Below are 27,341 nucleotides of genomic sequence, written 5' to 3'. Positions count from 1 at the left end.
CCAAAAGACAAGCTGCAAAAGTTTTAATTCGATGGGAGGTTGAATACACTAAATATTTCAATAAAATACATGAACTTAATTAGTTACAAAGCATGAAAAGTGTGTTAGTTTTTCTTCCACTTTAGCACATTTTAAAGTACTTTGATTAAAAAAGAATTTTTACTCAAAAAAGTGAGCCACAGTTTGTGTTAAATGATTCAGGTTAATTCACGTTGATAGCTTAATTTCCAGTAAACAGAGCATGAGTGATTTTACAAAAGCTGTGGGGCATGTTTTCTTTTCTTTTCTTCCTTTTCATTATGAAGGCAGTAAAGCTTCACTAAGTCGTTTGTGGCCCAACTTTTGAATCACATTATTGTAAAAGTTTTTTGTTTTGTTTTTTTGCGCTCAAGGCATAACATCTTCTGTGCCTCTTGCGCCTGGGTCTGCCTGAGAAAATGACAATGACCGCTGGGATCTAAATTATACACGGATTGATTCAGAAATGAGAAGAATAAATTGCATTAAAACAAGTATGTCTTCTTCTTTCTTTTCTGCCCCCTCCCCAGCGCCTGCCTAGTCCCTTCACCAGCATTTCATGGTTGGTGGTATAGGCGCTGACGCTGATGGCCCAGCCCAGCCCCCCTAATTTAAAACGAAGAGACCAGGTCCAGATGCTGGGAATCGGGAGACAGACTGAAGCGGCGCGATCGGAGCGCGCAGACGAGTCCGGTGCGCAACAGGAGACGGAGGCTCTCCAAGGTGCAGCCGGCGGCAGCAGATGGTTGATGCTGCACAGAAAACTGCTCAGCCGTGGAATATCGCTTTATTTACCTGCGACTTTTAAAGTTCTGTTCAAAAGTAAAGCGCAGGGTTTGATTTGAAGTGGAGAAACACAGCAGAAGCGCTCATGGAGACGCATCTGGAGCCGGTGGCGTGAAGGAGGGAGGGGAAAACAAAATCTATCATGAACTTGTCAGAGTCCGTGTGGCTCCCGGGAGAGCCGTGGAACCTCACCATGCTGGAAGAGGATGAGGAGAAGACGCGTTTATTCGGGATCGGCATGGATAACCTCGTCACGCTGTTGGTGTTTTTGGTGATCTTCACATTAGGCGTTGTGGGGAACTCAATGGTAATAACCGTGCTCGCCCGGAGCAAGCCCGGCAAACCGCGCAGCACCACCAACATCTTCATCCTCAACCTGAGCATCGCCGACCTCTCCTACCTGCTCTTCTGCATCCCCTTCCAGTCCACCATCTACATGATGAACACCTGGGTTCTGGGCGCCTTCATCTGCAAATTCATCCACTACTTCTTCACCGTGTCCATGCTGGTGAGCATCTTCACGCTGTCTGCCATGTCCGTGGACCGGTACATCGCCATCGTGCACTCCAGAAAGTCGTCCTCGATCCGCGTGGCGAGGCACGCTCTGATCGGCGTGGTGGTGATCTGGATCCTCTCCCTGGCCATGGCAGCGCCCATCATGCACTACCAGAACATCTTCCACGGGGGGAATAACGCAACTTTCTGCTGGGAAGTGTGGCCGGATCAGAACCAGAAGAAGGTCTACGTGGTGTGCACGTTTGTTTTTGGTTATATCTTGCCCCTGCTGCTGATTTCCTTCTGTTACGCAAAGGTAAAGAAAGCTGCTCAGGGGTCAGTCAGTTTGCATAAAAAAAACTATTGACCAACCAAAAGCAGTATATTTAGTGTCTCCTTTCTTGTTTACAGGTGATAAATCACTTGCACAAAAAACTAAGAAATATGTCCAAAAAGTCGGAGGCTTCAAAGAAAAAGGTAAGTAGCCTATTAAATGAGTTTATTTGAGTATATTTTGGGATTTATTAGCAGCCCACCTCCTCCTCCTGCTCGTTTTTGATAAGAGAGACATGGCTGTCTGCCCAGGGGGTGATACAGCCTGGGGGGTGTGGCACCATGAACATTATAAAAAGATAAGTCACTAAGTTGTTTGGACCACTTTTCAGAATCAGAATCAGACATACTTTAATAATCCCAGGGGGAAATAGTTGTTTCAGTACAATCCTGGTGCTATTTTCCTATGTCCATTTACTGAAACATCCCCCTACCCCCTAGTGTTGCTCACAGTAAAGGAAACCTAAAGGAAATATGGCAGTACAGCAATGCAGACTTTATTTTTTTTAGTGGTTAACAGAGATGGTTTGAAACACTTTAAATATTGTGAAGGTTTTGAAATCATATTGTGAAGAAACACAAAAATAACGTTCAGATGGAGGTGTCTGCCTAGGGAAGCATTCATGCAGGAACCACCACAGTCCTCCACTACAGCAAGCCGCTCCAAACAGTGAATACATTTCAGGAAACAAATTAATGAGTTTGTTACTTGGTGCTCAAAGTAATTTCTGTGCACTGGGTTAATTATAACCTCATACAGTGGCTGTTCCTGTTTTAATTGTGCCCTGGGTGAGCTCCTCCACTTATCACCCCACATACACCCACCACTATGTAGATAGATAGATAGATAGATAGATAGATAGATAGATAGATAGATAGATAGATAGATAGATAGATAGATAGATAGATAGATAGATAGATAGATAGATAGATAGATAGATAGATAGATAAGCATTTATTGACAATGAATGGACATATATTGTCTTGAAAAAGTATTCACCCTCCTTGACATTTTACCTTTTTTACATTCCAACCTGCAGATTAAATGTTTTTTTAGTCTTAGTCAATGCAAATAAAATAGTCTAAGTTGGTAAAGTGCAACGAGAGATATGCATGTTAAAAAGAAGAATGAAAAATACCTTAAAAATGGCATATGACAATTTATATCCACCTCCTTTAGTATGAAGCTCCTACAAAATTGCAACCAATTATCTTCAAAAGTCACTTAATTAATGAAGTCCACCTGTGTGCAATTACATGATCTGTCAGTATAAGCAGAACTTTTCCGAAAGTCCTCCGAGGCTGCATCACCATTAAGCAAGAGGCATCACACCATGGAGACAAAAGAAATCAAGGACAATGTTGTTGAGAAGTACAAGTCAGGGTGGGGTTGTAAAAAAAAAAAGTCTAAATCTTTGATGTTCCCCCACAGCACCATCCAATTCATCATCTTTAAATGGTGCAACAACAAACTTACCAAGAAAGGTCTGCCAAACCAGAACTCACAGACCTACACTCCATAGAGCTGGGCTTTATGGAAGAATGGCCAGAAAATAGTCATTAAATAAGAAGACATGGTTTGAGTTTGCCAAAAGGTACACAGGCTACTCCCTAAATGGATGGAGGAAGGTGTTCTGGTCAAATGAGTCTGAAATGTATCCTTTCAGCAAACAATTAAGACGCTATGTCAGATGCAAACCCAACATATTCCACCCATCACTCCAAGAGCACTATCCTCACAGTAAAACATGGTCATGGCAGCATCATGCTGGGGGGATGTTTTTCAGTAGCAGGGACTGGAAAACTGATTGGAGCTGAGGGAAGGATGGCTGGTGCTAAATGCAGGGGTATTCATGAACAAAACAGTCTGCTTGTGATTTGAGACTTGGACGGAGGTTCACTTTCCAGCAAGACAATGACCCGGAGTATACTGCTAAAGCAACGGTTTAGGGATAAACATATAAACGTCTTGGGAAGGCCAAGTCAAAGTCCAGACCTCAATCCAATTGAGAATCTGTGGTTAGATTTGAAGATCTCTGTTCACAAGCTAAAACCATCCAACGTGAAGGGGACTAGAGCAGTTTTGACTTGAGGAATGGACAAAAATCCCAGTGGAGAGATGTGGTCAGCTCAGAGAGACTGATCTGCAAGAGGTGCCTCTATAAAGTACTGCCTTTTAGGGGGGTGTATACACTGATCTCTATTATACACTGGATTGCTGATTTGCCCGAAAAACTGAAGTCACTTGCCGCCATCTTGCTACTCCCTCACATAATCCCATAGGATTTGGTTGCAACAACAAGCAGTTTTCTGGCTGTGTGAAAACGTTTCACAGGTAATTCTGCAGTCAGTGGATGTACTAACACTATCAACTACTAGGAAATTAGGTGCTGAAATATTTTACATGTTATTCATATTGAATATATATACATATGTATATATAAATATTTGTGCATGTATATATGTATATGTATATGTATATATATATATATATAAATATGTAAATATATGTTTTTGTATATTGTTATTTATATATTTAGAAATGTTATATATATATATATATATATATATATATATATATATATATATATATATATATATATATATATATAACATGCAAAATATTTCAGCACATGACTTTCTCTGTACTTGATAGTTTTAGAACATAACATAAAAGTATATGACATTTAACATTTTAAAAGTTTTAAGCCCCCCCTGAACATGAGAAAATCCTCGTTATTCGATGCTGTAGCTCACATATTCCCTAGTTACTGGGGGAAAATAGGGAGTACCAATATGGCGGCTGGTGGCTTCACAGCGACTCGCTCTAACAGTGGGCTATTAGCACTCCAGTGTATACTAGAGATCAGTGCGTGTATAGTTACTGTATGCACTCTGACGTTTTCTGTTATTTTGCCCAATGTATTGCTTGTTTCACAATAGAAATATCATATATCTTTAAAGAAGCAATAACCAGCATTGTACAACTAGGTGCTGTGTTGAGGACTGTCTGTAGACCAAAACAAGATGTGTATCAAACCACGCCTCTCTCTACCTTCACCCCAGCTGCAACCTGCCCCCCCCCCTTTCCCCTCCCCTTCTCACCCACCCCTCCATATGTGCATATTTGCAAAGTATATATATACAAAGTGAAACAACATCATCTTTCGCTAAAACATGTCTAGTGAAGAATTAAGTGACTCATAACTTTGTAATGCTGTTAGCAAGAAAATGTTTCGATCTGCTGGACGTGCTATTCACCATTTTTCCATTTTGCCATTTTTTCTTCTACGCTACGCTGCTCTGGCGGTGGGGATGGGCAGGGATGGGATAAGCCCCTTTAGTGGCAGATGGTCACACGGACGTACACGACGGATAGCTTCATAAATCTCAAATTGTGTATTAAAGATATTCTGTTAAAGATTTTCTGAGTGTAGCACAAACCAGTGTGACCAGTAAATTTGTTACATGTGAAGCTGACCCCCCCCCCTCCCTCCCCTCTCCAAATAATCAAACACAGATGCTAAGACAATGATTGAGTGGATCTTTATTAGTATTGATTATGATGAAAGAACAGGATTTAATACCAGCACATCAATCAATATCTCCACACTTCCGTGGAGATGGCTTGAATAAAAGTGGGTGTCAGAGTTAATTGCCCTGTGGAAACTGTACAGTTCTGGGCTGCCCGGCACATACTTAGAGAGCTACAGATATGTCTCTGTGAGATTCTGTAATCATTGGCAATTTTCATTTGGGATGACATGGCCTTCTACCCCAGGTGCACTGGTACAGTCTGTTGGGTGACATGTGTAATAATAATAAAAATAATAATAATAAAAAAAATGTCACTTGCACACCTAATCAGTTCATTATAGCTCCAGGTCAATTTGCTTCTTTGCCAATTTGCACTTCTATCTACCACCCATCCACTGCTTTCCGCTTCTGTTTTTTACTAGATAAAAAACCCATTTTGTACCCATGCACCTAAATGCTATTTATGGAAATAAACCTTCATAAAAAAATTACACATTTTTGTTATAATTTAAATCAATATCAGAGAATGTTCTAAAAATGTTGTCTTACATGTTATTTCCATGTGTTTTGTTGACCATCCTGGTTTGGGCTGGTTCACACATGAGAAATATGAAGCCCCGAATAAAAAAACAGAAATAACTGTGAACTCCTAAAGAATATATATAGTGTTATAACTTTATTTCCTTAATGTGGACTTTAAGTAGACTGTAGAACTGTAACTTAAAGGTATTGTGGCAATTTTCCTGAAATGTAGGTAAGAAACTGCCCATGTGCAAGACCATCTTACCAGCTCTTCTGCTTCTCAGGGGGATCATGTGAAAGAATTTCCCAAATACACTTTGGTCTTGTTTTTTTTATTATGATGCCTTCTTCTTCTTCTCATAAACTTGTAAGACAGTTTGCTTCTTGTGACTCTTGGCCATTTTCAACGTATACGTGAGAGCAGCGGAACAACAATGAACGCCTAACACAGAAGCTAACTGGTTACATAAACACTAGCTAGCAAGTGGAAACTAACAAGGAACGAGCACGCACACTGGTGTTAGGCGAGCGCATCACAATGATTGAGACAACCAATAGATAAGAGGATCCACCCAGAACTTGAAGCCAAAAAAAGTATTTCACGGTCCTCTAGATGCCTAGAAATTGATCCATTGTTTCTTCAAAACATTTGTTGCAGATTGCAATTGCATTTCGTGCCTAAAAAAGGAAAAAAAAATGAAATAAAACCACAATGGTATAAAAGGGGCAAAATGTCCAGCGCCTGTTTTCTTTAGCTTTAATTGCATGTCAAGTCCATGGGAACGAGTACCCCCTGTAGTGTGCTCAGAATAAGAATAATTGTAAGAAGATTCCATGTGCACCACACAGGTGGTTGATGATGCCAAAGATTGATTGGTGGTTGGAAGATTTGGTGCCAGAGCAAAGGAGTATTCCTGCAGATGTTTGTTAGGAGTCTGAATTGCATGCAGATGTTAAAATTGTACATACTTGTTCTAGCCATTACCCTAATCCCAACAAAAGTTTGTTGAAACACAATCAAATATTGGGGGGAGGGTTGTGTGTTTGGTTGTCATAGCAGAAGGGGCTCTCTTAAAAGCATAATATACCACGCCCGCTACTGGTAGTACTTTTACACCTCTAAACATACAATCCTGCAAAGGAAATAACTTTTTGTTTTTTTTAGAGCTCAAAAAGGGAGTATAATTGCGGATTTGCTTCCTGTTAGCTGTCCCACGCCCTCATTATTCATGGTGGAGGTCATTACTGTAGCTCCACCGAGGGTCAGTTATCTGCCATTGGCTGCTTGACTGCTGATCTATTTCTCGGATGGCCGTTCGCTTCACAGCTCTTTGGCGTAACAGCACACATCTGGTAGCCAACCAGTGCCATCAATCCGGGGTTTGCAGACTTCAAAAGTGCCTCGAGAGGGGGAGTTGATGAGAATGTAAATGTGCTTTGATATGATTGCATACTTCTTTGCAAACATGCTTTACTTGCATGAGGCTCAAAATAACAGGGAGGCGAGGTAGGAATGTCAGATATTCTTGTGATTTACGGTGCTCATTGAGTGCAGAGCAGAGAGAATGCACAGAGGGAATATTAGAAGGCTTTGAGATAAATAGTTGGCATCGGTGCATTAAAGCTCAACTGTAATAAATACATTTCTGAGATGAGATGTGGTGTTAGAGCGTTGTCTGTGTCAGCGGGGGACTGTTTCCACAAAGTATCAACAGCAGAGGATATTTATACACTGTCAAATTGGGCTGTTCCTCCTTTTAAAGCTATATTTTATGCAGTTGTAGCCTCTTCAAACAAAATGTGTCTCCCAAAATGTGCTTCTTGTTTTTGTCCTGTGTGTTATTCTAGAAGAATAATGCGCAGTAAGGCATCACAGACTCTTTGGAGAATCAATGAAAAACGAATCATGAACATGCAGGAAGCAAACAAATCAGATGTTGTCTTTTAGCCATTTGTATCATTTAAAGTGTGCCTGCAGGTGGGTTTTTTGGGGGAATCAGATATTAGTCACAGATTCGTTTCACTCTTTAAGCCTTTCCAGATAGATGTTCCTCATGGTTAGAAAGCCAACTCGCGAAAACTCCCAAGTGGCAGATTTTGTGTAAAACTGGGCAAAAAAGTGCTGCAGGGAAAACTCTTCCCAGGGAAAACAAACTGCCGTATTTATGAAGTCAAAGGTCCAGTGATGACTCAAAGTCAGATCTCACTCTAGCTAATAACCTTCACTGACTTTGTGTTGCGCCCTTCAAACAGCCAGTGGTTGAAAAAAAAAAAGGAAGTAAAGTGAGCCTTGCTTTTGACAGCAACACACTGGGGTGACTCTGGGTGAATAATCAGCATTATGGTTCATCTCCTGTGTAAATGTGATCTGATCCTTTTAGTAAGTTTTAGATATCAAAGCAGTTGGTTTGTTTCTTATTAAAATTAAACATATATCTGAAGTACAACAGGCCAAAATTGCAGTTTAATAGGATTAGTGATGATGAAGAAGAAATCCCTTTATGTAAAAGCTTTGAACACAGTTTATATCTACATATGTGTGAGCCTTCTCCCAAGTAGGCGTCTTTGGCTCAGTTTTTGGATCTTTGGTAGAGTAGTCACCTTGCAATCGGAATGTTGTAGGTTCCCCCTGTCACATGAGAATGTGCCCCTGGGCAAGGCACTTAATTCCAAGTTGCCTACTGAGCTGTGTATTAGTGTTGGTACATCCGTGAGTGCAATTTGATGAATGTGGCTATGGCATAAAATAATTCACGTATGTCAATAAACTTTGAATAAATATAATAAAAAGTTTCACTTTTGTCAAACTGTGTTTTAAACAATATGATCAGTGTAGGATTATCCATTTTAGGTTTAACTATGCTAAGTATTTTGGATTTTAAGCAAGAGATTATCAAATGCATTCCAGATTCCTTAAAATACACCTTAAAATAGCCATTTAGATTAGTGCAGAGTAGTCTAAGACACAGCTATCAATGTCACCATTATTAACCAACATTGATATTCACAATGCTTACAAAATCCCTATCACTCTAATACAGTTTTTTTTTCTTCTACTCAGCACCCAAAATGCTGCTGAACAAACAAATAGGGCCACTCAAGAACTACTGGTTCTACTTCAAAATAAAAGCCAAAAATAAACATGCAGGTTAAAGGTCTACTTTATTTCCTAGTGTTAATTCACCAGATGAAGTCACATGTTCGCAGCAACTGGATAAGTAGCCACAAGAAAGACTTTATTTTCACAAATATTGTGGTGTTTTAATATCACAAGATGTTACACCCCTAGAGGGCACTAAATCCTGCTTACTGCTACTTTATTGTACTATATGTAGGTGCTGACAGAAGATGGCTACCAGAGGAACTGTCACCTTTGCTTTTTATAGAACCAAATGAAATAGAACCCACGGAGGGCAAATGGGTATTACGGCCTATTCCACGTCATCTGCACCTTCATCCCACATGCAGATTGAGTTTTTGTGACTAAAACTGATTAGAATATACGTATGGACTTGATATTCAGTGATAATTAAAAACAATGAGCACTCTGCCCTTTATCTCTCTCCTCTGTGCTAGAAACTAAATTAACCTATCCTAACCTTTTTTTCTTTATTTGTCCTCACTTCCCAAAGTACATCCAGTATGAGCTGGATAGCTTAATAACTGAGAGGACAGGCAAAACTGTCAGAGAAAATAAATTACAATTGTTTTGGGAGAATGTTCATGCTGCTAAGCTTCTACTTTTGAGTTTTGATGTGTTTAATGTAAATCATATCGCCTCCTGTTGGAACGGTACAGGTATTACATTTGTTTTCAATGCAATCATACAGACAGATGCAGATTATTTCAAAATGGAAAAGAAAAATATTTTAAAATATGTGGAGCAATGTAGCTGCAGGAGGAAAACTATGTTGTGATTAAATATAATAAATTTACTTTTTTCACTCTCCGCTGCCATGGTGCTTGAAATATCATCATATTGTAGAGACCATGATAGGTTTAAAAAAATAATATTAAGTTATTAAGATTTAATAGCAACATTGAGCAAAAAAAGATAACTTTAGAAGCAAAATCAGATCCTGCAATCTTGTACTTCCTGCTCTTTAAAGCTTTTTCCAAAAAGAACTATTCCTTTTGTTCCAATTTTTTTTTTGTTTTATGAAAAACTCACCCTGACACAGGGTGTGTGCTGTTACTTATCCATCAGAGATGGCTTTTATGTTTTCCTTTCATCTGCTGTATTAAAGTGTGACTTTACATGTCAAAAAAGCAAAAGAATTAAATCAAAGACAAATGAAATTGTTTACATGGGAAGTTGAGGGGCGAAATAATTTAACCAATCATTTTTATGGATGGAAAAAGTCTCGTCAGCTCACGGTGAGCTCTGTGAAGCCTAATGTGAACGACAGCTGGAAAGAACAAGGTCTTTCCCAGTGCTGTTTGGATAACCACACATCAAAGAGACACAGAAATGGTGTGTTAGTGAGAGACTAAAACCCTTCCGACAGTTCAGACATAATTACCTAGGTGAACTATAATGTTTTATTGCTGTCTCTGTGTTGTATCAGAGGGCTCAACAAACAGCCGGGATCAGCAGCACTCGGTGCTTGTTTTTCAGCGACCCAGACTTCCAGATGGAGCACACAGATGGGTATGGATAATGAGGAAATTAATATTTGGCCAAGTTAGCCCGAAATTGTCTAGTAGTATCTGTAAAACGAGAGGGGGACAGCTGAGACTTCAGAGGCCATACTTCATCGCTCTCCTAAGCTGAGTGTTATTATCCCTTATGAATGTATCAAGTAGCTTCTCAGTGAATCGTAAAGTAGCTTGAAGCAGATGTTGCGGTTCAAAACAACATATGAAGCTTCAAAATAAGCTTAACACATTATGTTGCTAAACATTTCTGAAAATTCATCATTTTAATGTCATTTGCCATAATAAAACAAGCACTGGATTCAGTTTTTAACTTAAATTGTTAGAATACAATGCTGAACGCTAACAGGCTGATATATTCTACCATATGAAGATATTTCCTTCTAAGGTAAACACCTCCCTTTTTTTTGGCAGCTCGTCCTCAACTGCGCATGTGGGACACTTAGGTTGTTTGAATTCAGTTCACACAGGAGATCACATACAAATCGCAATATATTTGGCAACGTGAACGACCACGCAAAAAAAAATCAGATTTCACAAAAAAAATCAGAATTGAGCATTAAGGCCTGCAGTGTGAACGTAGTCTAAGTCACTTTTTCAACACTTTCCAGTATCAGTCAGCTGCTTTTGGCAACAGGTGAAATGCTTGTTTGTTTGTTTTTTTACTAAGGGATGACGTTATTAGCAAACTAACTCTTGGTTCCCAGAGAGCAAAGGTGAAGATAGTAATGTGTTGTAGATTATCCAAGCAAACCATGTATAAAGTTGGCAGTACTTCCTGATCTTTCAAGTTTCGGCTTCCAACCTTTTCAAATTTATTCCCATTTCAGCCTCAAACTTCAATGGAGCGTATAGAGATCTTTTGCTTCAGCCAATCACAAAGTAGCTCATAATTGTAAAGTGGAAGGAAATGATGCATTTTTAAAATAAATGAAAATCGTATGCAATGTTGTCACGTGCGTTTATATTCCGTCCTTCTGAGTCAATATCAGCTGTACACATCCAGAGACTGAATATTTTGCCAAGTTGTCTTTGGAAAATAGCTTAAAATAAGTTTGATTGGATGGACATTGTCAGACTTTTCAGTCAGACTTAGGCCTGGACTCTGACCAGGGTACGGTTTGACTTAGCCTGTGTGCGCTTTGTTCAAGCTTAGCTCTGGCAGTATGTTTACAGCTGTCGTCCTGCTGAAAGGTGGTCTCTAATCCCGGTCTTAAACCTTTTGCCGCCTTTAAACGGTTTTCTTCATCCTGTATCATGTATTTTTATAAATGATATTTTGGTTCCATCTGACCAGAGCATGTTCTTCCACAAGTGTGCAGTGTCCCCTATATAGTTTGTGGACAACAGCAAACATGACTTCTAATAGCGTTCTTGCTACCACTCTTAAATAAAGACCAGATTTGATCTACTATGTGTTCTATCAACATATTTTCCCATCTGAGCTGTGGCTCTCAGCAGCTCTGACAGAGTTATCAAGGGCCGCTTTGATCAAAGCTCTTCAATTCCGATTCATCAGTTATGATAAACTATTCCCATTTTCATGCTATGGATTGATCATCCCTCTGTGAGATCTTTGAAGCTTGTAGTTTTTTTTTTACTAACCCTGCTTTATACTCCTCAACAACTTTGTCCCTGACCTATCTAATGGATGATTTGCTAAAAAGACGAAGAACACGTAGAATTTTCCTTACAATACAAATACTTTTTCAAGACACTGTACCTGCAAATGCCTCTCTGGAAGTGAATGTTTAGATGTTTTAAAAGCTTATAAAGTGTTGTTTTGGTCTCAGCTTCTGTTTTTCAAAGATTTGTGCAAACATCTATTTTATTATAAAGATTTAATATTTGACCTGACTCAGTAAAAGGTAGACTTCACACTCAAACGCTTTCTCCTCTCCTAAGTACTGCAACCAGCTTTGACATACTTCTTGAGGGTGAACTATCTGACTCTGCCTCAGCGTGAGACCCTCTACCTTCTTCCTTCTAGTTGACCTTTACAAGAGTGCCTTCATATACTGACTTGATATAACTTGCTCATTGCAAATTCCACCCAAGACTGTGGCATTTTTGGTTAGCCTTTTTCACAATGCAATGGCGTTACTTAGATCAAGTGACACTTAGAAAATCAAATCGCCACTTCTCTGTGTTAGAAAATGCTGTGCCGAGACGATTAGAAAAACCCCACAGCGTAAAACATTGTTCTTGTACACGTTTAAAACGGTTTCAAAGAGAAGACATAGACGGAGACAACATTTTTGATCATTTATGTCAGGCTCAATACCAGCTTATTTAGATCACCAACTTCCATAGATGTTTCTTTGTCTGACTTGGTTCAACCTTTGTGCCAGAATCAGTAACATATGTTTGAAACTAAGGCTACATTCAAAATGCAGCGAAATGCAACACAAATCCGCTGTTTTTGGCCTTATGTGACCTATATCCATCTTTTTCATGCCAGTGTGAACGGCCCAATTCTGATCTTTTCACCCTCCAAAAAATCTGATCTGTGTCACTTCCATATGTGGTACTAATTTGGATACGTATCAGTGTCCGCAGTCTGAATGGCCATGTCGTATTTTATCCATCTTTCATGTCGCTCTCCTGTCTCTCACTACACGTTTACACAATTAAAAGCTGTGCTGCTTTTTTCTTACGTTATTTGGTCTTTCTATGATGTGGTCTTAATATTGTCGGCTCCCATGGCGCATTGGCTTTTTAATAATAACAAAGAGAAATGCCAGCCTGTATTTGCATCTTTTTTTCTTTTTGAGATTGTTTTTGAACCAAACTTTATTGAACACTTCCAGAAACAATTACATTCATCATTACTTCTGCAAACAGTGCGCTGCTCTGTGACTTCTCCTTCTGTTATCTGCTGCATGTGGGTCCCTTTGCGGTTTATTCAGACAGAGTTCTGATGCCGGGCGCATTTAATAATAGTATGAACGGCTACCTCAAAAAAATCAGATTTGAGCAAAAAATATGAATTGAGCATCAGGACCTGCAGTGCGAATGCAGAATATTGTTTCTGAAAGGCTTTCTGCTTTGGTATATTTTTACTCAAAAGTCAGGTTTCTTGAGTTCATATTTAAATATGCCAAAAAGTAGCCCAACAATACAAATTCTGTATCCAATCCTGCCACGAAACATATTGAAGGTTGCTGGAATAAAGATGTAAAAGTGTTATAAAGCTATGATTTTAACAATCTACAAGGCAAAGCAAGTTTATTTGTATTGCTCATTTAAGTAATAACACAATTTAAAGTGCTGTTCATGAACAGAACACAGAAAAAAAAGAGTACATTGCAGTGAAAAAGTAGTAGTAGATCAGGATAGGTTGGTCTACAAACTAATCTAATGATGTTTCAGTTTAAATTAAACATTAACATTTAAAGGCAACACTAAACAAATACGTTTTCAACCTTGATTTAAAGTAAGTCTGGGCTTCAGCACTTTTACAGTCTTCTGAGAGTTTGTTCCAGATAAGTGGAGCATAATAACTAATAATAATAATAATAATAACTAAATGCTGCTTCTCCATGTTTGGTTCTGGTTCTGGGTAAGCATAGTAGACTTGGCCAAAAGAAAAAGCTAAAATATACTAGATATTTTGAGTTATTTTACAATTTGTTACATACTTCTATATACTTTGAGTCATGTATCCTCGTAGAACGGTGTGCCCTGCATGGATAAGCAGGTATAGAAAATGGAGGATGGCTGGATGGATTAGGAGTATGTAGAAAGGAGCCTGATAAAATAATAATATGACAGCATGTTGCATGTTTCGGACATTCTCCACGAGTTTCATAAAAGTGAAAGCAACTTCAAAGACTGCTGAGCATGCGTTTAATTCACTGATTACTTCCCAAGCAGAGACATTTTATTCTGTCTGGGTAATTCTGGATGATTAAAGAGGGGTGTAAATTTTGTTTTACTATGTTACAGCACTCTGCACCGTAAAGGAACATAACAATGGTTGTTCCACCTCCACAGCATGTCTGGAACTGGTAGTAGAGTTCCTGCAAACATCCCAAGGACACAAATGTTTCTTACAGAGTTATATTGGTAAGGGAATCGGTAATTTATACATTACTCTATTTTCACAATAATCAGTGGAACATGATTGTTCTTTATAGAGCTGGTGGGTTCGGGCCTCACTGGTATGGAGGACCAAGTCTTCCAGATCTAAAAATAAATATAGAAATAAATAAATGCTCAATAAATAAATAAGCATACAATTAATTGCCACCAAATTAATAAATGTAGGTAGAAATTAAATTATACAGTGAGACATAAATGTATATATCTCTTTTAATTAGCTTATTCTTTTATTCGCCTTTGTAATAATTACCTTATTTATTTATTGTGCGTTATAATCTTCAACTTTATTTATTAATTACTTATATTTTTTAAGTATTTATTTTTGTGCATGTTATAATATTTTTGTCTGTTTTATTCTTCCATTGTATTTTTTTACCCTATATATTTCTGTGATGCTATTTATTTCTGCCTGTCGCTTTTACATTTCTGCCTGTCCTTTTTACATTTCTGTATGCATTTCTGCCTCATTATGCAAATGAGGAGGGGCTGTGTCTTAAGGGCTCAACTTCTTCCCATTGGTTGGTTAGCATTTTACTGCATCGGTCAAATCTACATGGCTTTTCCCCGCACTAAAGCATTGTTAAGTAATGTCAAACTTAGCAGTCAGACGTTCAGTGTCCGACCTCTTAAGGGAAGCTGCTAATAGACTGGAAGAGTTAGAACGCTGTACATTTGGGATTTGAATGTTTTTCTGTGGTTTCAGATTCGGTTTTTCCAGATCAGTAACTCATAGGCGGATGATTTCTTCTACAAAACAGACACCTCTCCGCAACCACAGCAAGGCAGCCACTGAGCTACAACCATAGTTTCCTCAGAACGAGTCTCCCATCGCGCTGGGTGAATTACATTGGACCCTATGCAGAGCTCGCTTGATAAGAAAATACTGTAGTTGATTATAAAAGTCCCGTTGACTCCACGGAGTCAACAGGATCTAGCTCATGGTTGATCCGGTTGAGGGGCTCCGATTTCGGCCAGCGTCTCTCAGCTGCTCCCTCCTCCCACACGCGTGGTGCATTTAGGGACCGCCAAAAAACCTTTGAACCAAGCACTCTTGAGAAACAAAAATCAATAAATTCCGTATTTTGTGACCACCTATAACAAAACTAATATAAAATCATGCCACTAAATAACATCTGTAAGGCACCCTTGTTTTTATTCCATTTTAAGCTATTTTCAATTTTTAAGATTTATTCAAAGACAATAGTTGGCTGAAGTAGTAGAACAATTTCACAAAGAATTTGAGTGAGTGGGTCACATGACCTGGAAGCTATTGAAGAAAAGTCCAAATTTTTGTCTTGAAAATTGAAAATAGCTTAAAAATTAATAAAAACAAGTGTGCCTTACAGATTTTTATCTATTGGCATCAATTTATATTACTTTATCTTAGCTGGTCACAAGATAATACATTTATTGATTTTTATTTCTCAAGAGAGCTTGGTTCAAAAGTTTTTTGACGGTCTCTAACTGCACCACCGCGTGTGGGAGGAGGGAGCAGCTGAGAGACGCTGGCCGAAGTCGGAGTCCCTCAACCGGATTAACCATGAGCTAGATCCCGCTGACTGCGCGGACCTGTAATGTCCAATATCCAAATTCAAACCAACTTCACTGCGGTGCTGGATCATGCATAAAGACGCAGCGTGAACCCCAAGTGTTGCAGCTGATGGGGAAATGTTGGATCGGCTTGATGAAACTCCGCCTCCTTCACAAATTAGACCAACATGGATAGAATAATGATAATATGTAGTGCTTTTTATTGCCTGGATGTGAATCTGATAATTCATATTGTGCCTTTTATAATCAACTACAGTATTTTCTTATCAAGCGAGCTCTGCATAGGGTCCAATGTAATTCACCCAGCGCGATGGGAGACTCGTTTTGAGGAAACTATGGTTGTAGCTCAGTGGCTGCCTTGCTGTGGTTGCGGAGAGGTGTCTGTTTTGTAAAAAAAATCATCCGCCGATGAGTTACTGATCTGGAAAAACCGAATCTGAAACCTCAGAAAAACATTCAAATCCCAAATGTACAGCGTTCTAATTCTTCCGGTCTATTAACAGCGTTCCTTAAGAGGTTGGACACTGAACGTCTGACTGCTGAGTTTGACATTACTAAACAATTCTTTAGTGCGGGGAAAAGCCATGTAGATTTGACTGACGCAGTAAAATGCTAACCAACCAATGGGAAGAAGTTGAGCCCTTAAGACACCCCCCCTCCTCATTTGCATAATGAGGCAGAAATGCATACAGAAATGTAAAAAGGACAGGCAGAAATGTAAAAGCGACAGGCAGAAATAAATAGCATCACAGAAATATATAGGGTAAAAAAATACAAAGGAAGAATAAAACAGACAAAAATATTATAACATGCACAAAAATAAATACTTAAAAAATATAAGTAATTAATAAATAAAGTTGAAGATTATAACGCACAATAAATAAATAAGGTAATTATTACAAAGGCGAATAAAAGAATAAGCTAATTAAAAGAGATATATACATTTATGTCTCACTGTATAATTTAATTTCTACCTACATTTATTAATTTGGTGGCAATTAATTGTATGCTTATTTATTTATTGAGCATTTATTTATTTCTATATTTATTTTTAGATCTGGAAGACTTGGTCCTCCATACACTGGCCCCAAATGCAGAGACGCCACAGTAACAGTGTAAAGCAGAAGGGAAAATAAAATATAATTTTAATAAAATAAGGTCTTATTAATATTTTTTGCTGTAGAAACCTTTTGAACAATTGATTCTCAATGTTGTGTTTACCCCCAGTGAATATTTTTCTTATGCGGTTACACAACCAAACAACGTTTCGGACTCACAAGATGGCCAACAAATGGACTGAGGGCCTGATGAGGTCACATCCTGTTAGGGTGCGGCTAACAAAGAATATATTAGCTTTTAGATTTACCTGGTGTAATGGATCCATGGGTTAGCATGTTTTCAGGACTGTGCAGGCATATTTTATGCAGTTTAGTGTGAACAGATGAAGGGTAAATGCAGATAACCACAGTGAGCTCACGCTACTAAGCTATCGGTGGTTAAACATTCAATTCATTTGCTACTTAAAAAGCACAACGCAAAAACAAATTGTGTAGCATGAAGGCTCAGTGGCATGGTAGAAGCCTATTAAATTAAACTCCACACAGAGCAAAACACAATAATTCAATTCAATTTCAATTCAATTTTATTTATATAGCGCCAAATCATGAAACATGTCATCTCAAGGCACTTTACAAAGTCAAGTTCAATCATATTATACAGATTGGGTCAGATTATACAGATTGGTCAAAAATTTCCTATATAAGGAAACCAGTTGATTGCATCAAAGTCCCGACAAGCAACATTCACTCCTGGGGAACCGTAGAGCCACAAAAAGAGTCATCTGCATTGTACATGGCTTTGCTGCAATCCCTCATACTGAGCAAGCATGAAGCGACAGTGGGAAGAAAAACCACCCATTAACGGGAAAAAAAAAACCTCCGGCAGAACCGGGCTCAGTATGAACAATAAATAACCAATTTTAAAATTGTTAAAATCTCAGACACAACCTAGTCTGATTTTTGGCCAAGGAGAGTCAGCGGTTACTCAGACAGCTGACTATACTTTTTTTGTGTATAGTCAAAGCAAAGAAAGAACCTTTTGTGAGACCATGACATTCTTTGCTAATGTTTCTCAACATAAGCAAAGCAATGCATATGGAGTGTATATTAACTACACAAGCAGTTTAAAATGGGAGCTATTACAGAATAGCAGGCTGAGCATAATGCTGCACCCTGTGTCGTAGTTATATGAAACTTGTGGCTGCCTGTTTCTCTGAGATATGCTTTATCTCTAGGCTGTAGGAGGTAACGAATGACGTTATTTTCATTCTCTTACATCAGACTCCCCTTTATTAAATATGATCTGCCCTTAAATCCTAAGATCCTAGCCTAAAGCTTCAACTTTTTTCAAGGCTGACATATTGGGACCCAAAATTCATGACATTCTTCATATGATGTGTCTCATGTGCTTACTTATTGGACTATTAAACCAGACATAAAAGGTTGTTTTGAACATTGCCCTAAGGTTTTTTTTCCCCCTTAAATACCAGGCTGTCTCTTGGCTTTTCATTGACATGCATTTGTTATGACATAAAAAATGAACCTTTTTAGTAGTTGTCAAGCTCTCAGAGAACTAATCAACTGTCAATTAAATCCATCTTTTTACAACTCTAGAAAAAAGAAGAGGATGCAGGTAGTGGGTAGATTTGAATTAGCATTTCTCAGTTTTAGCCTTGAGCTTTTATGACAGCCATACAACTTCTAGCATTTACCACTTGTCCTTTTAAATGAAATTGTTTATGTCTTCGTCTCCTCTAATTATGAATGTATGACGTTATTGTCGGTGCATTGAGATGTGTGTAAAAGCAACTACTAAACCTGCAAGCAGGAGACTTTAAAAACTCTCTGCATTTCTCCTTGACTTGCTTGTTGGATATTTTAGTAACTAGCTTTTGTGAATACATTAACATAAATACAGTCAGTGTGGGCTTTTGATATGGCTGATGTTGTGGCTCACCTCCCAGGGTGGCACAGTCTGTAAGAATACTCTGCAAACACCCGAGAAGGAAAAGGAACTCAGTCATTTCCTCCTGGAAAAAAGATTTATCTCGTTGCTTTGCTTGCCAGTTAAAAGAGAAATTGGCACCCCCTCAGTCTTCTGCATGGCTTCAGCACCGTGACAATATGAGGTGGTACACGACCTCTGACTACAGATGTTGCAGTTTATATCTATGTCACAGCCTCTAATTAAAGCGCTACTTTGCTGTTATTTTCAAGGAACTTGAAATATCTTTGGTAATATCCTGTTCTGAAAATACTTTGACTGGAGTTTTTTAGCTGTAGGAAAAAGAAAATAGCTTTAGTGACTCATGGGTAACACAATTTTATATATATATATATATATATATATATATATATATATATATATATATATATATATATATATATATATATATATATATATATATATATATCCATCCATCCATATCCATCCATACAATAAAAAATATCTGAAGGGTATTTAGGAAAAAAAATAAAAACCTAGCATGAACAAACTGGCAACTAAAATGTAAAAAGATAAGATAGAAAACTCCTTTAGTGTCCCGCAATAGGGACATTTGGGTGTGACAGTGGCAAAAACACATAGATGGAGTTACACACCCAATCAGTAATGAAAACCAAGCTAATCTAAAGTTAGTTCTAAAGGTACAGAGAATAAACATATCAGAGAGGTGAAAATAAAATTATAGTAAAATAAAAACAGAGGTAGTGTGGCACAATTATTGATAATATGGTATATTGAGATAAAAATGAAATATTCAAGTTAAACATAGGAAATGTAGCAGTGTTGCGTAAATACAACAGCCGATTTATAACGTTATAAGAACGATATACAATATACATCATTGTACAAGCAACATCCACAGTAACTAAAACACATGCTAATGGACATTAGCATCAGAGACAGTGTAAATGACTCATGATCTCTCATTGGTCAGAACCTGTGCAACCGTTAGTATGTTGTAAACACTTACCGAGTTTGTTGTGAGCAGCAGAGATTATAAAGCCTAACAGCATCCCAGGACAGAGCTGGCCTTCCTCCTGAGTTTATCCAGCCTCATCCTCTCAGCTACAGATAAGCTGCTGCTCCAACAGACCACACCAAAGAGGATGGCTGATGACACCACACAGAGTCAAAGAAGGTCTTCATGAGCACCCTTTGCACTTCTAAAGATTTTTAAGGAAACTGAGAAATTATGTTCAAAGTACCACCTGACTGTCAAATTAAATCGAGAAAATCAATCTTTCTTTCTGAAGAAGGTGCACGCATCGTTTTGAGTTATAAATTTATAGGCTGACTTAAAGGGATGTTTGGAGAGGAAAGACGGAGAATAAACTGTCTGGCACCTTTTTATCAGCTGAGGAACATTTGGCCTCCATGATAAGTGATAAAAGCAGCCTTATTTTTTATCTCAAATCAGACCCTGGTGTCAGATCTCTCTAGGAAACAAATTTTGACCTCAGTTGGTGCAATTGCAATAATTCTGTTTGTGACGCTGCCAGTGCCGACTATCCACATACCCAGCTGTGCATCAGGTTAAGGTCTCTGTCTTCCCTGGCACTGGCCTCTAAATATTTGGTGGGTTCTTTACTGCGACTTTGGAATGAATCCACTCTTAAGAGCCGTCTTGATGGACTTGCAGGATTGGAACACAGGTGCATAAAGCCAAAACTAACACAAAGCTTGATAGAACTGTATAGATTAGACAGTGAATAAACTAAAAAGTCATGTCGAATAAAGAAAAAACTACCAGATTTTGGTACAGGTGGCTTTGACTTCTCTTTTTTACTCTGATTGCCTCTCCTCTTGCTGTGCTGCTTCTGTGTCTCTGCATCATTCAGCCCGTCATTCTCTCTTATCTCTCTTCATTGTCTGATCCAGCGTTGGGCGCACAAAGGAGGCAGCAACCAGGGAATTTGGGGAAGCATGTCACATCACATTACATAGGCATTAAGAAATAAATGTTATTATTGTTTAGTTTTCCTGGGAGACAGCGACCCAAAATAAAGCGATAAGAAATGACGGGAAGCAGAGGCGAAGGACTGAGACATGCGCTGAAATATAAGCAAGGACAGACAATAAAAGATTTATTTCAAAAGCTTACAGAGCAAAAGAGAGGGAAAAAAACTTGTTTATCTGGCCGATTTGCTTGGTATTCATAATCACCTTTATTGTCATTGCAACTTTGTATATTCTAATGAAATGTTTGCTCTGCATTTAACTCACCCCTTAGGGAGCAGGGGGCTGCCACTGTACGTTGCCTAGGGAGCATCCTGGGGCTCAGGGACCCAGAGTGGCAGTCTGCTGGATTTTAAACGGGGAACTTGCACCCTTCCGAGGACGCAAGCGCCGTGCTCTAAATGCATTCAGCCACCACACCGCTGAGGTGGTGGCCCCCTCAATTTACTTTAAAGACTATGTTAGTCATTGAAATGCATCTAAATAAAAATATTCTTAAATATTCTAAACAGGTTTAGGCAGCTACTCACAATCTGCAGAATAAAATATTTCAGCTGAAAGTAAAGCCATGCTAAAAGGCCTAAATAGAATTAAAGGTGAAAAAACCCAGTACCCGTATAGTACTGGTAGAATGACCCGGGAACTTTATTTGGTACTCAGATGTTTGAACGTCTGTCATTTAGGCATCTAGACGGGGTGAAGATGACCTGCTTCAGCCGAGCATCAGAGTGGGGAAGAAAGCGGGTTTGAGTGACTTTGACTGCCACCATGGTTGTTGGTACCACGGGTCTAAGGCTACGTTCACACTGCAGGTCTTAACGCTCAATTCCGATTTTTTTGTGAAATCAGATGTTTTTGCGTGGTCGTTCACATTTCCAAATATATGCGACTTGTATGTGATCTCCTGTGTGAACTGAATGCGTTCAACCGAAGTGTCCCGCATGCGCACTCGAGGACGCCATGACGTCACACGTAGCAAGCGTCCTCAGTGTTTGCGGAAGTAAACATGGATTATAATGCTGCCGCACATTTTGCGATCATTCATTTATTTTTTAACCACAGCTTTCCGTCCATTGACTGCTCTCCTCATTGTAGTCCGCTATGGGTGTCGTTTTTCTTCCCGCTTCTGCATAGCAGGACGCAGAATAGTGACGTTTGTCGAGTATCGGTGACGTACAGGTCGGATAAATGCGACCCGGCCGTACAGACACAGGTCGCATTTGAAATGATCAGATACGTATCGGATTCAGGACCACATATCCAAGTGGCCTGGGTCGCATTAGAAAAAATCTGATCTGTGTTGTTCAGACTGTCATGAAAAGATCAGATCCAGGTCACGTATGGGCAAAAAAATCGGAATTGGGTCACTTCAGGCTGCAGTGTGAACGTAGCCCAAGTATTCCAAAGACTACCTGGATTTTCACACAGTTTAGAGAAAACGGTCCAAAAAACACAGAACACTGAGTGAGCCACATCTGTGTGGAGAAAAATGCCCTTTTTTATGTCAGGAGTAAAATGAAAAAGGTCAAACTGCTTTGCGATGATGGAAAGGGAATATTAGCTTGAATAACCACTTTCTAAAGCCAAGGCGAGCAGTACTGCTGCACACAAGATACCTAAACCTGACTTACACTCCTGCTACACTCATGTGGAATTATAGACCATTTTTACCATTATTTTCTCTACGCCAACAACTATGGTTTACCCCCTATTCCCCATGCAGGAGGACTGCATATCTGGATCTGCGGAAGATCACCACATCATTTACTATCAATATGATAGTAAATGATGTGGTGCTGGTCAGTGAAGAGTTAAATGATGTGTTGAAGCTGGGTGATCAGAAGAAACCCACAGAGGGGTCTGCTCCCCTGCAGCTTTAAAATCCATCTTTTATTGTTTGGCTAACTGTTACGGCTTGATTGTCCACCGGTAGCTGTGTTACGGCCTCATTACAAAGCAGCAGTGCCACAGTCACTAGCTGCTGGCATGTAGGGCAGGAAAGTTGTTTTTCTCAAAGTCTGCAGACCCAAACAGAGCTAACAAGAGAAAGAAGAAACAAAATTTAGATTCCTGCCTTTATATTGTTGCAAGGCTTTGAGGGAAAGCTGGATCGCCGGCTCTGTGCACATCAAACAAAAAAAGGGCCTTGAAGAAAACAGTTCAATACACCTGAGGAATATGATTAGAGTATTTTCTCTTGTAACTTTCCCTCTGTTGTAAATGATAATGACTACAAAGAACATATTTATGTATCCAACATCTCATCAGTCACAGTCAATATGTTATTTCTTTTATCCACCAAAAATCATTCTTGGGGTATTTTCCTTATCACTTAATTTAAAGATATATTTTTTTACAAGAATCACAATATTGATGTTTCAGTTTAAATCAAATAATTACGGCATATTTGAACTATAGAAGCAAATATGATCTTATTAGCAATCACACTGTTTTCTGTGCTTGAATACAAATATGGAACAAGACAAGACATGAAAATCTAAGGGTTAAAGTAAAATATCTCTGGAATGAACATTTCAAAAGACCAAACTAATAGCCATCCCTGGAGCAACACAATAGAACTGAAAAGAAGATTCTTCCCTTTGATCCAAAACCAAACCCTTGTGTCGAATCTTTCTTCGAGCTGTATTTGGACCTGATACCCCTCTCTCTGACTCTGCCCTGTGGGGAATATCTTGACACGCAGCTGTTGTTCAGCCCGGGAGGCCACCTACAACCTGCCCAGTGGTTCCTCTCCTGGTACCGGCTATGAACAAATTGGTGGTTTCTCTCTGGATTCTTAACTGTGTACTGTGTAATTTGTACCGTGAACAAAAATAATTAAAACAGTCAATCATTGTCCTGCTGCACAACCCGGGTGGGCTCGACCTTAATGGTCACAAACAATAAGAGAACAGAACCAATGCATTTTGTCACATCATCATCTTGAAGTAATAAAGCAGTCCCTATTGTGATGTTACTTCTCTGATATGTCGTGTTTTACACCAGCTGTAACAGGTTACACACCTTGCAATGAGTTTACGGCCTTAAAGGATCATCATGATCATTTTTTGTGGAATGTGAAACAGGTCTTTGTGTTCTTCGTGGTCAGCTGTGGCTTTGGCCTCGGAACGTTCTTATGGAGGCAGTTTTCCCCAGGATGTTCGTTTTTGTAATATAGTTGTAACATTGACTTCAACTGAAGCAACTTTGGCATGCAGTGTCTTTGCTTAGGTTCTAGTTTGTTCTGTAACCTTCTGGATGAGTTGTTGGTGTGCTCATGAAGTTACATTGGTAGGCTGGAGCAGTTCTGGGAAGGTTCAACGCTGTTACACATTTTCTCTAAGTTTGGATATCGGCTTTCCCTGAGATTTAAATAGGTCCCAAAGCCTCAGACATGCCTCTTTAAAACACTTTGCAGACTGATAAATGTCAAGGTCTTAGTATTTAATCTGTTTTAGAATTTCATCAGACCGGGTCCGGATGTGTTGCCTTTTGAGATCTTTTAGCCTCGTGTGTGTTGTCCAAAAGGTTCTGCATTAGTGATTTTGTGAATTTACAGGTCTAGCAGTGGTCAGGTCTGATTGACACCAGTAAAAATTGAAACAAATAATGTGTAACAACTGCAGAATCCTACCCATTGCATGTTTCTGCATTCTAAAGCACATCTGCATGTAGGCCTTCAATAGGCTCGGTCAGAGGAGTGCAACATGTTGAACGTATGTGAAATGTCAGATTCTCAATGGTTCATCTCAATATACTGCAGGATATTTTGAGTCTTAAAAATGTTTGTTGTTAGAGGTGGGCGATATGGTCTTTAAATTGTATCACATTATGTTGTGGTACCGTTGTGACACAGTTGTGATAACGAAAAAAGTGATGATAAAACACTATTACCAGCTTCTTGTGGTCTTTTTAGGTAACCCGGTGGCAGTGACTTCATTATAACCCCATAAATATAAATACTGTCCTTAAAGTCACACTTATTAATGTAACGTATATTAAAACAAAATTCTAAATAAGTTTCATCAGGCCGCAAGTTGCACAAAAAATATTTTTATCACTAAACTGCACACAGGAACGGCATTTAATCATGTTTTTGAATTTATTGACATTTATTGATGCTCTGAAGATACCAACAGCGTAGAAAATAACAATACCGGCAGTTTTGCCGATTTTCAGACATTACTAATTGAAATTTATCGTTGTCAAGATAAAACCACATTCTCATCATAATAAGAAATTTTCACAATAACAATAAAATGGTACGACAAAATGCCAGCCCTAGTTGTTGTATCTTACAAAAAAGTATTGGCTTGATATTGCAAAGTAGCACCAGATAACATTTTGCAACCTGTGAAAAGGCTGTTTTATTCCCAAACAGACTCTGAGCTGAAATAAAAACTGTAAATATCATTATTTACCTGAGAGCCCTTACAAATTCTCTCTCTTCTTCCTGTATGTTCTCCCAGACTGCTCAGACAGTGCTGGTGGTGGTGGTGGTGTTCTGCCTGTCCTGGCTCCCACATCACGTTGTGCATCTCTGGGTGGAGTTCGGCACCTTTCCACTGACCCAGGCCTCCTTCGTGTTCCGAGTGGCCGCACACTGTCTGGCGTACAGCAACTCCTCGGTGAATCCTGTCATCTACGCCTTCTTGTCGGAGAACTTCAGGAAGGCGTACAAGCAAGTCTTTAAATGCCAGATTGGCAGCGGTGACTGCCCGCTCAACGACATAAAGGAGATCCGCAGCAAGGCAGACACTCCACCCTCGACTAACTGCACCAATGTTTGATTGCTTGTGCCTGGTTGCATGAACACGTTTTGAGCCAAGACACCGCAACTCACTACGAGACGGATTGACTAAATCATCAGACATGAGCTGGTTTGTATTATAATCAGGGTCGGTATTGCTGATTGTTTCACAAGTGTGAGTCCTTGCACCTGGACTGAAGTGTAGCGAGCTAGAAGGATCTCAGTCTGCTCACAAGAAGAGTGTGCAATGTCTAAAACTCTAGTGATTCATCACGACAGATAATTAAATGTCACATCATGATGTATTTATATTGGTATAACATTCAACTATGAGGTTATTTAACCCTCTGACTTATTAGGTATCAATGTATCTCGTACAACTTTGCTTTACACCAACTTGAGGCATAACCACCTGCTGCTGTGGAACAAGTTTTGAGTGTCTTTATTGTGTCTGAAGAACAAATGGTCTTTTTTTTTCCTTTTGTACTTTCATGCCATTTGTAGAACTGTTATAATTTATGGTTGGAGTCTTGTTGAGTTAAAAGTTCATATGTATCATAATGGGGCAATAGAGACACTGTTCTGGAAAGCTGGTGTGCATGTTTAAGACGTCAGAATAACTCTGTTTCTTAAAAAAAAAAAAAAAAAAAAAAGGAAAAACAACAGGAATTGCAGAATTCAGGAATCTGAAATAGTAAAAGCTTCATCTGTCACAAAGAAGTTTCCATGCATGTTGTTTTCTTCAGGTTGTATATTAAATATAGTTGCTAATCGGAATCACACAGTGGCAATAACTGAATTACTGAATACTAAGATCAAGTTCATTACATCCACATTAATGTAAGGTGACATTTTCTATTAAACAGCTCTATACTTATGTTATTAAACAAAATAAGCAACTTTGGTTATATCCTACTTATACATCGGCATGCTATGCACTAGGCATGCACTAGTTATCCATCTCAAGGTATTGCACAGTTTTTCGAAATCACCAAAGATTTGCATCAAAGGTTAAACTAGGCGATTAAAGTCCCTTTAACAGAACGGCAGTGAGAATTATGCTGTGAGAGGAGTTCTCTTGGACTGTATGAAGACAGCGCTATGTCCTTACCTGTTTCAGCACACTGTCGATCACTGCTCGACATTTACTTTGTTTACAAAAAAAAGACTGCAGGTAGTTTGGAAAATTAATGCAGGAAAAAAAAAAGATAATGTTAAAGTAGCAATAAGCGAAATTTCACCACTAGGTGGGGTCTTGAGCACTGTCTGTAGACGAAAACTAGCCATGCAGCTGTCTACCTCCAAAATCTAAGCACCAGGTGTCTCATTTATAAAGCTTGCGTAAACACAGAAATGAGCTTAAAATGGGCGTACGTCACTTTCCACGCAAAAGTCTACCAAAAAACTTGATTGGAAAATGTGCAGCCCTCATGATAGCTCTGACGCTTGTGCACGTTCATTTTGGAGATAGGGTAAATTGGTGATGCAGATGGTAAAGTGGCGAACTGCAGCCAAACTGCTTGATGGTTTCTCTCAGACGTTCAATTTCACTCCATATCAGACTTTAATC

The 27,341-nt window shown here is 38.9% G+C and overlaps 1 protein-coding gene across 1 annotated transcript; it reads left to right on the top strand.

The window, feature by feature from the left end:
- On the top strand, positions 1 to 27,341 carry LOC105933371 (galanin receptor type 1). Its single transcript, XM_012872863.3, has 3 exons — positions 1 to 1,615; positions 1,711 to 1,776; positions 25,491 to 27,341. Exons 1-3 carry the CDS (start codon positions 947 to 949, stop codon positions 25,809 to 25,811), a joined length of 1,056 nt encoding a protein of 351 aa, XP_012728317.2. The 5' UTR covers positions 1 to 946; the 3' UTR covers positions 25,812 to 27,341.

The sequence above is a fragment of the Fundulus heteroclitus genome, chromosome 3, assembly GCF_011125445.2.
Source record: "Fundulus heteroclitus isolate FHET01 chromosome 3, MU-UCD_Fhet_4.1, whole genome shotgun sequence".
Classification (NCBI taxonomy): Eukaryota; Metazoa; Chordata; class Actinopteri; order Cyprinodontiformes; family Fundulidae; genus Fundulus; species Fundulus heteroclitus.
This window is presented reverse-complemented; position numbering and strand designations above follow the sequence as displayed.

Excerpts from the sequence above, each read along its gene's own strand:
- LOC105933371 (XM_012872863.3), top strand. The coding sequence starts at position 947 with ATGAACTTGTCAGAGTCCGTGTGGCTCCCGGGAGAGCCGTGGAACCTC. Across the intron at positions 1,616-1,710 it reads TTTCCTTCTGTTACGCAAAG|GTGATAAATCACTTGCACAA; the intron begins GTAAAGAAAGCT and ends TCTTGTTTACAG. Across the intron at positions 1,777-25,490 it reads CGGAGGCTTCAAAGAAAAAG|ACTGCTCAGACAGTGCTGGT; the intron begins GTAAGTAGCCTA and ends ATGTTCTCCCAG.